At 47.2% G+C, this 14,707-nt stretch overlaps 1 protein-coding gene across 23 annotated transcripts in view; it reads right to left on the bottom strand.

The window, feature by feature from the left end:
• magi1b (membrane associated guanylate kinase, WW and PDZ domain containing 1b) overlaps positions 1-14,707 on the bottom strand; it is a 139,972-nt gene that overhangs the window by 24,902 nt on the left and 100,363 nt on the right. For 14 of the 23 annotated variants that reach the window (XM_086167940.1, XM_086167944.1, XM_086167942.1 and 11 more), the window contains 5 exons: positions 14,428-14,485; positions 13,634-13,758; positions 12,302-12,421; positions 9,237-9,422; positions 8,473-9,132 (listed from right to left, as the gene is read on the bottom strand). In XM_086167940.1, coding sequence (XP_086024066.1) covers positions 8,473-9,132; positions 9,237-9,422; positions 12,302-12,421; positions 13,634-13,758; positions 14,428-14,485 — 1,149 coding nt within the window. The remainder of the gene's footprint in view (positions 1-8,472; positions 9,133-9,236; positions 9,423-12,301; positions 12,422-13,633; positions 13,759-14,427; positions 14,486-14,707) is intronic. The other 9 variants (XM_086167943.1, XM_086167951.1, XM_086167952.1 and 6 more) reach the window with 1 other exon arrangement.

Genomic DNA, 14,707 nt, shown 5'->3' with positions numbered 1-14,707 from the left:
AAAAAAAAAAATCATCTAAATGGAAAGGTGGAGGAAGCCAGAGGAGGAATTAATAAAAAAAAAAAAAAAAAAAAAAAAAAAAAAAAACATGGACTCCAAAACAATGTCAGAACAGTGCTCGTCTAGCCCTCGTCTCTTCCTCTCTCCTCCGATTCCTCCGCTCGGCTCTTTCGCTCGCTCATCGGCGGCTGGCGTTTACTGAGGGGGTGTGGAGCGAGAAGGTGGGTGGCGTGGAGGGGTGGGATGGGGGGGGTGGGGGGGTTGGAGGCAGGCAGCGCAATCTATCTGCATCACTGCCGCGGCCGGCGCTCGGCTTGACTGGCGCAGCGGAAGAGCGTCGTCCTCCCACCCCCGACACACAACCCCCCGCCCCCGAGGGCGAACCCGGCGCTCGGCGGACCCCCGGCTACCCGACGGCGGCGCATGCATTGCCGGCGTCGAGGGAGCCGGAAGAAGTAGAGGAGGAGGAGGAGGAGGGGGGAGGGAGAGTTAAAAGTGGAACGGAGAGAATCCCGAGGAGCAACTAAGCCGGATAATAAAGTGAGGAGAAGAGGGTGCAGAAGAGTGGTAGAGAGGAGCGAAGCAAGCTGTGCTCTGGATTTCCTGGCCGTGGTATTACCCATGGAGAAGGAGTCCAAGATATTGAACATTAAATTATAGGCAACCGTCAGTTCCCCTCTTACTGAGACCATCTTCCTGCGTCCGCCGAGCACCGCGCTCCGCCGTCGAAGGCTCCAGCATCTATAGGCGCTCGACTCTTCCTCCTCCTCGTCTCTCCCTTCCCTGCTGCCTTTTCCTTTTTTTCTCCCCCTTCTCTCCCTCTCTCACCTCAGCACACACACACACTATCCTCCCTCCCATTTCTTCCTTCAGCATCATCACCCTCCCTCTTTCTGTTCCTCTCTCTCTCTCTCAGTCTCCCACACGCCCCCACATGCTAGTAAACACCCATGCAGCCATGCACACACACACACACACACACACACACCCGACAGACTTCTTTGTAGGCCTCTCGTAATACAAATGGAAGTGTGCTTTAAGTATGACAGTGAGGTCTCTGCATGAATGATCAGTGACCAGAAATATCATCACAGAAAAGCACACAAAGAAAGCCGGGCGGCTGACAGAGATTCGACAAAGCCTTGATGGAGCCAGATATGTTCTCTTTAAACCCCCCCCCCCCTCCGTCAGCTGTGCACGGCAGCAGTTGGGCGAAGTAACGGAGATGATTACAAGAGAGGGAACGAAACAAAGACGTGAAGCTTTTTTTTTTTTTTATTTTTATCCCCGAGTCTATTCACCCCTATGATATTCACCGCGTTGCATCCGAGCGATCGGCGCTACAAAAATTTCATTTTGAGGCGGTGTGGAACACGTGTGGCGAGGCTGGGGCGAACCTTCTCCTTTGAGGAAACGAGAGGAGGAGATCTTAAAGACGTGCAAATAAGCCAACACAAACACACACACACACACACGCCAATGCACGGTGGTGTTCTTCATCTCTCAGAAATCTGGGTTCATTCACAACTGACAGCTCCAATTGTGTCACGTCTGCAGCTTTTTTTTTTCCTCCCCCCCTTTCTTTTTTCAACCCCCCCCTTCCTCTCCTAACCTTTTCCCTCCTCCCCTTCATCTCTCTCCGTTTCCCTTTCTAACCTTTCCCTCCCACCGATCAATAAGGATCATTCATTTGGGCGGATGCGGCGATGCCGTTAAACACACGCGGATGCAGATGCAGATGCAGAAGCGCGCCGTCAATCATGATGTATTCTCCCCGGGCGAAGAGCGCCGTCAGTCAAGTTCCGGCTCGGTCGTTTTCACGATCCCTCGTTTCTGTGCCGCAAATCCATTTGCTGATGTTGCCCGTCAAATCATCTCGGGACGCTGCCGGATCTTCCACCAGACGCGGAGTTGACGATAAAAACCGACCTCGCCGGTAATCCGGTCGCATCGGGTCTCCGTGGTTTTTTTTTAACGCGTTCGACTGTCGACTTCGATGTTTTCTTTGATTTTCTACGTGGCAATTCAACTCGAGCGCGAGGGCGCGACGCCCCGAGACGGAACACGCGTGTCGACGAAACCGGAACGACAGTTGCTCTGAGTTGCCGTCGCCGCTGGGAGCCGGGGAGAGTTTGACGCTCTGATGGTAAAAAGGTGCGGTGGATTCTGACATATGAGGACACTGGTAAACTTGAAATCCCGTAATTTCACGTAAACAACGCCGCGGCTAATATATGGACTTTTTTGGGGGGGGCTAACGAGCTTCCCGCCGCTAAAACATTTCTCCTCGTCACATTGGACCGATGAAATGACCGGGAAATTCTGAGTCCGTTCAACTCCGACACCGAAGAAGACGACTTTGACTGTTTTAGCGCGCAGGAGGAAGCCCGAGTTAGCAATCGGCTAGCCGGTGCGGCTCATATTGAGGTGCGCTCAAAAGTCCGGAAATGACGGTAATTAAATTGTGCTTGTTTTGCACTAGCATGTATTTAGAAAAAAAACAAAAACAAAAAAACACCATTTACTTTCAATAGTTAGCTAAAGCCTAAAGCCTCATTTCTACAACAGACGCTAGACTGATATAAGTCTTGATGAAGCCAAGTAGGTCAGTGGATTTTGTTTCTAATTTGTCAAAATAAGACATTTTGAGCTGAGATGTTTACAAATCAATAATATCCAAGACCGGAGAGCAACACAACACCACCGGCTCCACTGCAGGTTCCATCAACATCCAGGAACCACCGAGAGCGAGGAAACAATCGCTAAATGCAGACTGCGCTTCCCGTAAACGTGCGCGCCGTCTGGATATCAGGTGGGAGTGATGGCTTCCAACAGCCGGGTCCGTGTGTCGCCATGGCGAAAGAGAGTGCGCGATGACAGCGGGGGGGGGGGGGGACTGACAAAACGGTATCCAAGCAACGGTTGTTGTGGCGAGGCGTTCTCCGCTGTACAGTGACTGCACATCAGCTGTGTGCACGTACACCTGTGACAGCCGGTTGGTTCACAGCTGTATATCACCTCCGGTGCGACATTCAGGATGGGGGGGGGGGGAGGCCTCGCTACCTGCGGTGACCTCGAAGAAAAATAAATGAATACGGACAATTAAATTATGGGATATTCTTCACACATTCCTCCAGAGAGGAAGGTCATGTTTCATGTTTCCCTCCCACACTGTGCCTCACGTGGCCTTTAAATAAAGAGGGGGGAGAAATCCCTCCCATCGCACACATCTACACACCCGAGGGACCTGGCTGTAGATTATCTGCAGCGTATCGTCATGGTAACAAAAAGATTCACGATTCATCCGGTATCTATGGCGGTGTAAACACGACGAGGATTGCGAAAGGCTCTCCTTGCCCCCGGTGCAACGCTGTGATTCACTCTCGTGACCCGAAAAACGGCGCTGGGAAGCGGGTTCTGCCGCTCCTCCATCATTCCTCTCCGCCGCCGCCGCCGCCGCCATGCCGTTCGTTACGGTGCCACCGGAACGCGTAAGTCAGCGGAATTTTTTAATGCAAAATGGGCAAAAAAATACAAGGCGTTCTCCCATTCAGCGAATTGATTTCCTGCCTTGATCTGTGCAGGGGACCAGTCATCAACGTTTATCTTTTTTCCGAACGGGCGCGCGCCGGCCTGTCCCGGGCTATGCCAGCTCCGCGGACGTGCACGCCCGCCGGTGGTGGACATTGCGTCTGCCTGTGCGCATCCTCAAATAACAATGATCGTGAAGTGCTTTTTGACAGGAGGCATTTACGAGCTACCGGTGCACTTGGCTGCCATTATGCCGATAGGAGGGAGCTTGAGTGGCAATGATCCGCTTTTCAGATTCTTTAGGGCCCGCATCCAGCCCGGGCAAACGTAACACACATCTTAAACTCCTGTCTGTCTTCAAGGGTACAATGAATTCCTTTCAAACGGCGATGGAAGGGGGGAAATAAACACACATAAACAGGAAGAAATACACCCTCTTGTGCGATACGTGTCGAAACGCCTTCCCTGGTAAGCGTACCTCGGAGTACCGTGCATATAAGCTCACGCTGTTGTCTTAAGCGGATCGGCTATTCATTTATTTAAAGAAGACATCCAGCTAACCGATCATGGCGGAGGGGAGGAAGGGAGGGGCGTTCATAAAATTGCAGTGACGTTAGCAAAACCCTTTTGAGTTGGTTCTCGAATTTGCAATATCGGCTCCGTGGGAGGGGAGAAAAGGTCCATCTCTTATTTTGCCGGTGCAAGGCCCTGAATGCCCAATGGGGACGAGTGTGTCACCGCTGATTGATGACTCATGAATCTGTTGGTGTGTGTTTGTGTGTGTGTGTGTGTGTGTGTGCATTGCTTCATCTTCCCTGTGATCCTACCAATGACATCATCCAAACCGGCCTCTCAACCTCGCTCTTATTGCTCCACAACCGATTGGCTTCAACAGAGCGCAAATGACGTCGTGTTCCTCGCGGCGGCGGCTTGGTCTCACGAGAAGACGGGAAGACAAAAAAAAAAAAAAAAAAAAAAAAAAAAGTCTGTTTATAAAATTGAATGATCGACTTGCGGGGGCTGTTGAGATGATGCACTTAAAAATAAGTCAATGCCAAAATTAGTATTTGCTGACAAAAGGCAGCAAAGCAGGTGTGTTATGGCAAAATGCAGCATCCAACACCTGCACGCATCAATCAATGCGGGAGAAAAAAAAAATATATTTATACCTTGACAAGAAAAGGGGGGGTTAGTGAATAATCGAGGCATCTGAGGACATGCAGGGAAATAGGCAGGAGAAATTTGCTCATTAAAGCGGCTTAATTAGATTACATAAATAAAAACGTATCACCAAACAGAGTCCTGATTGAAGTTATAAATCACGGGCTGCCGTGTTTCAAGGCGGCTCATCTTGTAGCACCGGAATGTTCTGTGCGCTTTAAAAGCCGACCCCTGTATCCTCCGTGTCCATTAACCAGACCGAGCAGATTAAATAAGAACCCGGCGAGGTCGCTCCGAGTGTTCACGTTTTTTTTTTTTTTTTTTTTTTTCCGTCTCCCGGATCATTCATCACACTCTTGGCCGGTGCCGAGCACAAACACATGCTAGATATTTTCATTGGCAGCGTCGCAGGCTGATCTACGCTCACACTCGACGGTGTGAAACAGACAATGGGAGTAAAGGGAGGGGGAGAGGGCGCACGTACGGTTGCGCACGGTTGCCGTATCCAGCACGTATGGAGGCGTCGGCGCCCCTCTGGGATTGGCTCCCATCTTCATGCAGGCAAATGGGTGGGAACGTACATCTCGCGATGGGGGAATAGCTACAGGAACTGGGCCGGGGGGGTGGAAGAGTGATGTTTCTCCACCAATTAAGCCTTTGCTGAGATCTTTTGCCTCAAATCTATAATTGGATGTGAGGCGTTTCATGTTTGATGCGCTCTAAGTGCACGCCGGCGCGCGCGCAGAAGGCATGTTTGCTCATCGGCGCCGGTTCAACCCGAGATGAATGGAAGGCGAGCGAAAGTACAAGACGACATGAGAGAGAAAAAGACGTATATATATGATGAGCTTAGTTGACATCAGGACCCCAATTAAGAGGCCGGCGTGACTCGGGCCTGCTGGCGAAGAGCGCGGCGAGGAGAGCGCGGTGAGGAGAGCGCAGCCGAGTCATTAAGACGCCATTTCCAGAGCGCTACTTTATTGTGAAACCATCTCTGTTTTGCATACGTGCCTCTGAATGAGCGCGGACTCGCAGTGACACAGGAAAGGAGGAAGCGAGCGCACCGTCGGCACGGTGCATTCCAAGACGAGTGGAGTGAAACTGCATTAAGTGCGTGTAGAATAAGCTTTACTGGAGGTCGGGCTTTGTCAGAAATGTATAACTTTGGAGGGAATAACTCCCTCGGACATAAAATAAAAGCTGTTACGCACAAAGCGCGTGGATGAGTGAGTGAATGATGGTTAATCTCGGGTGCAGGGTGAACCCTGACCCTCGCACGATGGCAGCCCCGGGACCCTGATAGGCGGTGTAAATGATGGGTAAATGAATGAATGAAAACTTTATAATAATGATAATAATAAAAAATATAATAATAATAATAATAATTGTTATTATTATTATTATCATTATTATTATTATAGATTAAGTGTATTTGTGACAAAGCTGAATGTCCAATAAAGCTTTGGAATGATAATAATAATATTTGTATTATTATTATTATTATTATAGGTGAAGTTATACATTTCTGACAAAGCGCGACCTCCAATAAAGCGTAACAATGATAATATTGAATAATAATAAAAAAATATTATTATTATTATTATATAATTACATGATGATGATTATTATTATTGTTATTATTATAGCTGAGGTTATATATTTCTGACAAAGCTCAACCTCCAATAAAGCTGAGGAATGATAACAATTATGTTATCATTATTATTATTATTGTTGTTGTTATTATTATAGCTGAAGTTATACATTTCTGACAAAGCCAGACCTCCAATAAACCTTAATAATAATAATATCAACAATATCCTATTTATCATTGTTATTATTATTATAAATTATCTATTTAGTAACAAAAAAAAATGTATTATTAACTTTAAAAAAATCAAAAAAAGGGGTGTGCAGATGATGAGTCCGACTTGTATTTTTCTGTCATATTAAAGAGGTGTAGGACAAAAGCAGCTTCTTGTGAACCGAATGGCCAAATTATCAGTTTTTATACAGGGTGATATTAAACCAAAAAGCAAATACACTGCACCTTTCCATTTTTTGCTTTATTTTCTCTCTCTGGTATTCTGGCTCAGCAATAACTTGCATTGTCGTGAGCCAATATCTTCTTCAGAGAGTCTTTAAATCACGCTCTACCCCGTAGTTGGTATTTCAAAGTGGGAAAAAAAAAAACGCAGTGAGCTTCTGTATTATTAATCTGTATAGATCACACAGGCAGAGTCTGGTATAATATATGAAATTGGTTTGGATATTCCCCCACCCTTCTATTTCTCCCTGCTCACTGGACTGTTATTCATAAAACACCCAAAGAAAATGCCAGCAGGTGTTTTCCAGGAAGGCTTTTTCTTATTCATCCCAAGGTGTTGTACATGTGGTCGCTAATGAGAGTTTCTGCAGAAACGCAGCTTGTCTTACGCTGTCCTCCATTTTACTGACATCCCCATAAAGCCACGGGCTATCACGAAAAAACGGTGTCGCTAAATGCTCTCGGGTCTCGCGGCCTTCTTAAAACTTGCAAAATGTGAAGGGGGAACTGTGACCAGGTTCAGACCGAGTCGAAATTCAGCCGTTCAGCCATTCAGCCGCCGGCAACCATAAAAACCTATCTTTAACCTAAAAAAAACAAAAACTGTGCAATATTTCATTTCACTGTGCAATATTCAGAACTGTGCAATATTTCATTTCATAACAGTACACAACAATTTTTCCTTTATCATACTATCGTGCACTCCTTACCTCACTTGTTACTAAGACACTTATAGTTTTATCACTTGTTTACTAAGGCACTTTATAGTTTCACTGAGACACTTTATAGTTTATAGTTTATTTTATTTCTAATTCTGCCTTTTCTTTTTATTATTTATTACTGTTATTTTTTTCTGTAACTCTGGCACAACAATTTCCTTCGGGATTAATAAAGTTGTTCTTATCTTATCTTATCTTAAATTGTGCTTGATTGAAAGTGGACCAAATGATGAAAAGGTGCCCACTTCATCTGCGTGAGTGCTATTGACAGTTCAGGACACTTCAGCCAACAGACAGGATAAGCTGTGTAAGCACACACACACACACACACACGCACACACACACACACGGACAAATATCTTAGTTGAATTAATAAGGCCCAAAGCAACCCATGGACAACCTGACAGAGGAAAATGGCCCAATTACTTGTATCACACAATGCCTTCAGCAGAGCTCTGGGGGTCTGTAAGTCTGGAGGGATTGGAGGTAAAATACCAAAATTCATTCATTTCAGCTTCATCCTCTGTTCACAGCTGCTTTGTTTCCATTTAGTGCCCCTGCGCGACAGTAATTTACAATCAGAGCCCGTGACAAAAGCTGGCCGAGCACCGCTGAATTGCCATCTTCGCAGGCCTTCGCCGACCGACACTGGATGTGTGTGTGTGTGTGTGCGTGTGTGTTAACAGCAACTTCAGGCTCCACGGATCCAGACGTGTAGACAAAAAAGGTGCTCGGGCACATTTGCCGGCATCTTTAAAGGGGTTCATCCTTGCGTGGAAATACACAAAGCTCCTGAAAACGACCAGTCATGTGTCATCCCAGAAGACAGAGCGTCTTCCTATTCCACGTTTCCTCCTCTCTGGCTCCTTTCCATTCCAACGCATTCATAATATCATAACCACGCATTTCAAAACAAACACTCCAAGCTCTCCCCGACGAACGCACGTCGTCATCGGCGGTCTGTCGATGGCTAAGACTTACGTGGGGAACGCTAGGACACCAAAAGCGTGCACTCACCTCTTTGCACAAGCATGGTGACTTCACTGCCTTTGGGACACTTGCTGAGCAGGTCGACAACCTGGTTGTGAGACATGCTCTGCACGTTTCTTTTGTTGACTTCTACGATGATGTCGCCCTCCTTGAGGCCGCGGCAGCGGGGATAGTCCACGATCTGTTTTACTCTCTGCCCTCCGCCTCCTAGACTGTCGGCGATGGTGAAGCCGAAGCCCTTGTCTCCTTTCTCCATGTGCACGGTGATGAGCTCCGGTTGCGTAGCGATGGACGAGGCCAGGGTGACCACGTCGCTGGGGTAGCCGTGTTGGGAAGAGGTGTCGGAGGCGACCTCCGCGGAGGGGCTGTGGGGCCGCGGGAGGCCGTTCAGGGGCGCGCCGTCATTGGTCGAACCGTTGTTGTTGTTCTGACTGCCGTGGGAAGACGGCGAATCGTAGTTGTTGGGCGCTTCCTGGCCGTTCACGATGATGGGCTCTTTGTTGTCGAGAATGGCGACAGATGTCACCAGGCTTGTGTTGGGGTCATCGGGGTCAAAGGGCAGCGGGTAGCCACGACACAGCTCCAAGTTCACCATTGAGCCTATCGGGATGGACTGGAAGATCTTCACCACTTGGGCGTGCGTGTAGCCGAGCACGCACGTGTCATTGACACTCACAATCACATCACCTTAGAGGAAACCAAGTATTCAGGGGAAAACAAATACAGTTCTTTACTCGTACGCAATAAAACGGTGAGTCTAATTACAACAGGATCGATGCAGTGTGACCGACCTGTCTCCATCTTGCCGTCGAGTGCAGCCGGACCGTCGAGGACCAAACTCTTGATCTGCAGGAACTCGTCCGGCTCGTCCCCTCCCACCACGGTGAAACCGAAACCTCTGCGGCTCTTTTTCAGCTTGGTATTAATGAAGGTCCCCTTCAGCTCGGATCGGTTACGGGTAAAGAAAGGCTTTCCTCCTGAAAAAAAAAAACGTAAAAAAAAAAAAACGCGGATAATTACCCTCTGATTAATCAAACACAGGCCCTCAAACAGTTCAAACCTAATTGCTGGAGGGTTCTGTTTGCATGTCGGCTAAGCCACTGAAGAATCTTTAGGCCCTCTGATATCGGATTCGGGGTCTGGCACTCGCCGTAGTGCTACGCTTGACTGCTATAATTTTAAAACACAAATTGTTCCCCGCGATTAACTATTACTCTGCGAGGACCCGAGAGCAGGATAAGTAATAGTCAAGTGAAAGTCAGTGAAAATTCAGAGTTAATCACGTTGAAATTGCGCCGGCTAGGGGATCCTTTATGTTTCCTCTCTAAGTTATTGCCAGTTCTGGCGTCTCAAATGGGATTCAGTTCTTTTGTTTGGCCGAGGCGGTAGCAAAGCAAACATCTTGGTCGTTTAAAAGACGGAGCCAATGACTGTATTGACTTTCTTACACGTTGCAAAAGTTAGAAATGGAGAAGCACATCGGTAGACAGTTGACAGCTGAGCGAACAAAGCTCAAACCGGGTGACCTAAGCAAAGCTTGCGGAGAGAAATGAAGACCACGTCTAGCGCTATAACCCGCGGAGCAATGTTGAGTTGTCATAGCGTTACCGCTCACGCGTTGAAAAAATAAACGCAAATACCTTTGGAGTCAGTTACCGGCCAGGTGCCTGTGCGCACGCGTACCCATGCATATCGCCTTTCAAAGGGTTTTAAATCAGACCTCCGTCTTTATCCGCGTGCCATACCGAGCCTCACAAATACACCTTTTTCCCAACATGATGTCAAGGCCTTGGGTTGTAAGATGGAAAAGAACCAGCGCCTGAACCGAAGCTGTTTTAAAAAAAAAAAAAAAAAAAAAAAAAAAGCAAAATCCATCACGACGGTGAATGGGAGTGAATGGATCGATCGGGTGAAAGGGGAAGGCGTGTGACGGAGCGGTGTGTGACGATAAGACCGGGCGAGCTGGTTAATTCTCCACCGTGCTCGTCCCAATTAAGACAAGCTGCCGGCAGGGAGGCCGCTGTGAAAGGTGTCGCCCACCGGGAGAATCAAACGCTCAGCACAGCGAGACATTGTGACTGCACATGTTTGCAGCAGAGCCGTGTATATATATATATATATATATATTTATATATAAAAAAAAAAGGATATAAAATATATAATTTTTATATAAAAAAAAAATAAATAAAAAAAACACCAACAAAAAAAATAGGCTGTGATTTGATCCAGTTTACTGACCATTACGGGGGTCTAGGAGACTCGTAAAGCTGAGATAACACATGACAGAAAATACTAAGGCCGAGGCACATTTCTAATTCGATTTTACATTTCAGAATTGGGCGATGACACAGATGCAGAGAGAGCGGCCGCAATGATAATTGAAAACAGATCCTTCATCATGAGAACCCGCACACGAAGGGGGGAAGGAAGAGGGGAGGGGCAAAGCTGAGGCCGAGACGGCTCGATTAGACAGTGATTTTCAGAAGTAAAATTAAAGGTTGGAGATACGAGGCCGTAACAACCGGAACATACGACTAAGCAGTCAAGGGGAACCAAGAGATACCCTTGGCAAGTGCCCAGTAAATACAGCTTTTACGCGCTTATCTCCAATATTACTTAGAATTTTCCTATACTGGAAAATACTCTTATGAGGGGAAATAAAATACGAATCAAATACTAAAACAATGAAAAAAAAAAATCCATTAACTTAGACATACATACATATACATACCGTAATTTCCGGACTAAGCTTATTAGCCCCCCCCGCAAAAAAGTCCACATATTAGCCGCAGCGTTTTTTACATGAAAAAAGTTGCGGCTTATCGTCCGGAAATTACGGTGTATATATATCTATATATATATATACACCGTGATTTCCGGTCATTTCATCAGTCCGATGTGATGAGGATAAACGTTTTAGCAGCGTGAAGCTTGTTAGCGTCCCCCACCCAAAAAAAAGTCCATATAGTAGCCGCATTGTTGTTTATGTGAAAAAAGTCGCAGCTTATCGCCCGGAAATTATGGTATATATATATATATATATATATATATATATATATATATATATATATATACATAAACAAAAAGATTGAAAAGAAACAATAAAAATATAACAATAACGGACAAAGTGGTAAAAATACAAAATAAATTAACATTTAACAGTTACCCAAGACTTGTACACTCAAATTGACTTTGTGATGACGGTTGCATCTTTAATGTAACCTTGTTGAACCTTGTTGGAACGGCGAGTAATGCCGGGCTTTTGCCAAAAGACTTTCACATTCGAGTTTTACTGCATTCCCGTCATCTTGAACGCTGAGGATAAGGTGGTAATCTGAGCTGTTTCAGATCAGCTTTTCCGCTGATGTAACACAATCAACAACCAATAGATGAACTCGCACAAAAACCGGAAAACTGGTAGACAAACAATCACTAGAGCGGTACTGGCGGTGTTGACGGTATCTGTGAGCGGTACGGACGAACGGGAACGACGAAGGACATCCTGATCAATATGGAGCGTCCGGAAAGAGGATGGCGGAGCCGTGGGCAGAACAACCCGGCTTGTACGATGCAAAATCTCCGACGTCCCACGACCGAGTGAGGAAGGAAAAGCGATGGACTGAAATAGCAGAGACTCTGCGGTGAAAACATTGCATGGTGGGGAAAAAAAATTGCTGAAAGAATGTAGTTGTAGTCTTGTAAAAAAGTGAAACTGTCACTTTCACTGGCTTGGTAAAACCTTAGTCTGAGACTGGACAAAAAACTCAAAGAGCTAGATTGCCTTCATCTTCTGGTGTATGGGTAGCCTAAGACGGACTAGAAACAACAGTATACCATGTTCTCCTGTAGAACTTACGTTTTTGTCCCATAGCGCTGGCCGCCGGGGGCCCTGTCTGAGGGTCCCTGTAGGTCTCCTGGTGGTTGGCAGCGTAGCTGGCCAGCGGGGCCCCTGCCAACGTGGAGTCCTCGATCCATTCTGGAACGGCAAGAGGCACAGGTTCTCTCGATGGGGTCCAAACGGGCACAGAGCCGCCCCCCGTTTCCAGAACGACGACTACACAAAAGGTTTCCGGGAAACGACCGCGTTCGGCGGTACGTGCGATCGTTTCAATTTGCGCAAACTCCCCATAAAGAGATTACACAAGCCTTATCTAATCTACAGTTTCACGGCTCCCCGCTGAGTCGCGATGGGACTCGAACGCTCAGATTAAACAGGTCATCCACAATTCATGAAGCTCCAGACCGTATCACGGCTCCCTATTGAACAGGAGGATGTGAAAACAGAGGGAAAGGCATTTTTTCCGTAACGTCGCAGTCTGATCGATCACCTCGGTGGCGTAACTAGGGTCTTTTTTACAGTTTACGAGTGTAAAGCAAAGCACGGCGGATGAAGCGACGGGCTGAAGTTTTGGATTCGGCCGGAGTTAGCGCGGAATCGGGTCGATTTAAGGACTCCTGCCCAATAACTAGAAGATAAAGCGAGACGGGGGCCGGAGTGCATTTACATCTACTGCAATTTCCGGACGATAAGCCGCGACTTTTTTCACGTAAACAACGATGCGGCTAATATATGAACTTTGGGTGGGGGACGCTGAGGAGCTTCACGCCGCTAAAACGTTTATCCTCGTCACATCGGAACCGACGAAATGACCGGGAAATTCTGAGTCCGTTCAACTCCGACGCCGAAGAAGACGACTTTGACGGTTTTGGTGCGCAGGAGGAAGCCCGAGATAGCGATCGGCTAGCCGGTGCGGCTTACATCGAGGCGCGCTCAATAGTCAGGAAATTACGGCAATCTCTCCGCGGATGTCAAAACGCAAAAACGGGTCACTCCAGGTCGGGTTCGGCGTCTAGAAGAATGGTTTGCGTTATGAGATATAAACATTTGGCGACGCGGCATTGACTCCCGGATTTACCGACCGTACGTTCACCTTTGGGGGGAGAAAAAGCTTGCAGGTTATTGCAGTGACTGAATATTCAACAGCAACATTTTGAAACGGAAAAAAAAAAAAAACTAATTGAAATAATAGTTATGCCTTTATGGAAGTGTGCTTAGCAAATCATACACAAGTAGCAGGCGACATTGAAAGCAACTCTGGCTTATATTGGATTTAAGACACACACAAAGTCATACACACATGAAGAGGAAGAAAGAAAATGATGCCCCGGTTGGGGCTCTTGAACAAACCTCGGATGTAGCGCTCACCTTCGGGCGGCTGCTGGCTTTGCGGCTGAGGCTGCTGCTGTTCCAGCTGCCTGCGCCTCTTAGCCTCCAGCACCGGGTTTTCGTACTGGGTCTTTCTGTTGATATGACTTCGGGGAGGGCAAAGCAAAAGAGGATCAGAGGGAGGTTTTTCGGGACAAGCGGTGAAGGACGAGAATTCAAGAACAGGTGGTGGAGGAGAGGGGGGAAAACGTGGCGGAGAAGGGAGGAGATACACGGGACGGGAAGACAAGGTGTTGGATAGAAAGGATTTAAGAACGGAGGGGAGACACGGTGAAACGTTTCGATTAATACAAACTGCTGGATTTCCTGTTTGCGTTTTTTAAAATTCGACCGAGATTCGTCGACCACTTTGTCGGCGGATTCACCCCGTCACATCGGATTCTCGCGGCACTTGAGATATCACTCCTCGCTGGCAACAAATTACACATGAAACGGAGGGAAATGCTGAATAATGCATATTGCGCAAATATTTTAACGACATCGAGCGTTTGGTAATAACGCCCGGGCTTGAAGGTCTTCCAGAAGATGAGAAGCGAACATACCATCTTAGTCCAACGCATTGATAACAACGCAAACAAAATGGCCTACATTTCCAGGACGCAAACTAGCAGGGGGCGAGTCTGGCACCGTCACGCTTAATAACGTCTTGAGATGATAATTCTCTCTCTCTTTCTTTCTCTTTACATGCTCCGAGTGCAGCGTCAGCCTTTGCATCGTGAAAACGTCCTTCCACGCCGCCCCGCAACGTCACTTACTCGACATAGTAGACCCCGTACACCGGATCGTCGATTTTCTCCCATCCCGGCGGAAGTTCTGCAACAGATTGAAAGGAGACAGAGAGGTCGATTAGGAGGTTGTTGAGGAAGGAGGACCTTTTTTTCCTTTTTGTTTAGTTTCATGCGTGTCAGTCATTCAGTCAGTCAGTTTGCGGAGTCATGGCCTCGTTCCCTCCCGCAGCTGGCATCTCCACACATCCGATAAGACTCGAGCGAAACCCGCCCTCGAGTCGGGATGAAAGTAGGTGAGGGAAAGGTG

This window comes from Fistularia commersonii, chromosome 21, assembly GCF_037954325.1.
Source record: "Fistularia commersonii isolate RoL2024-O1a breed Wild chromosome 21, RoL_Fcom_v1.0, whole genome shotgun sequence".
Lineage (NCBI taxonomy): Eukaryota > Metazoa > Chordata > Actinopteri > Syngnathiformes > Fistulariidae > Fistularia > Fistularia commersonii.
Note: the sequence above shows the minus strand (reverse complement) of the source record. Positions and strands in the feature narration are given on the sequence as shown.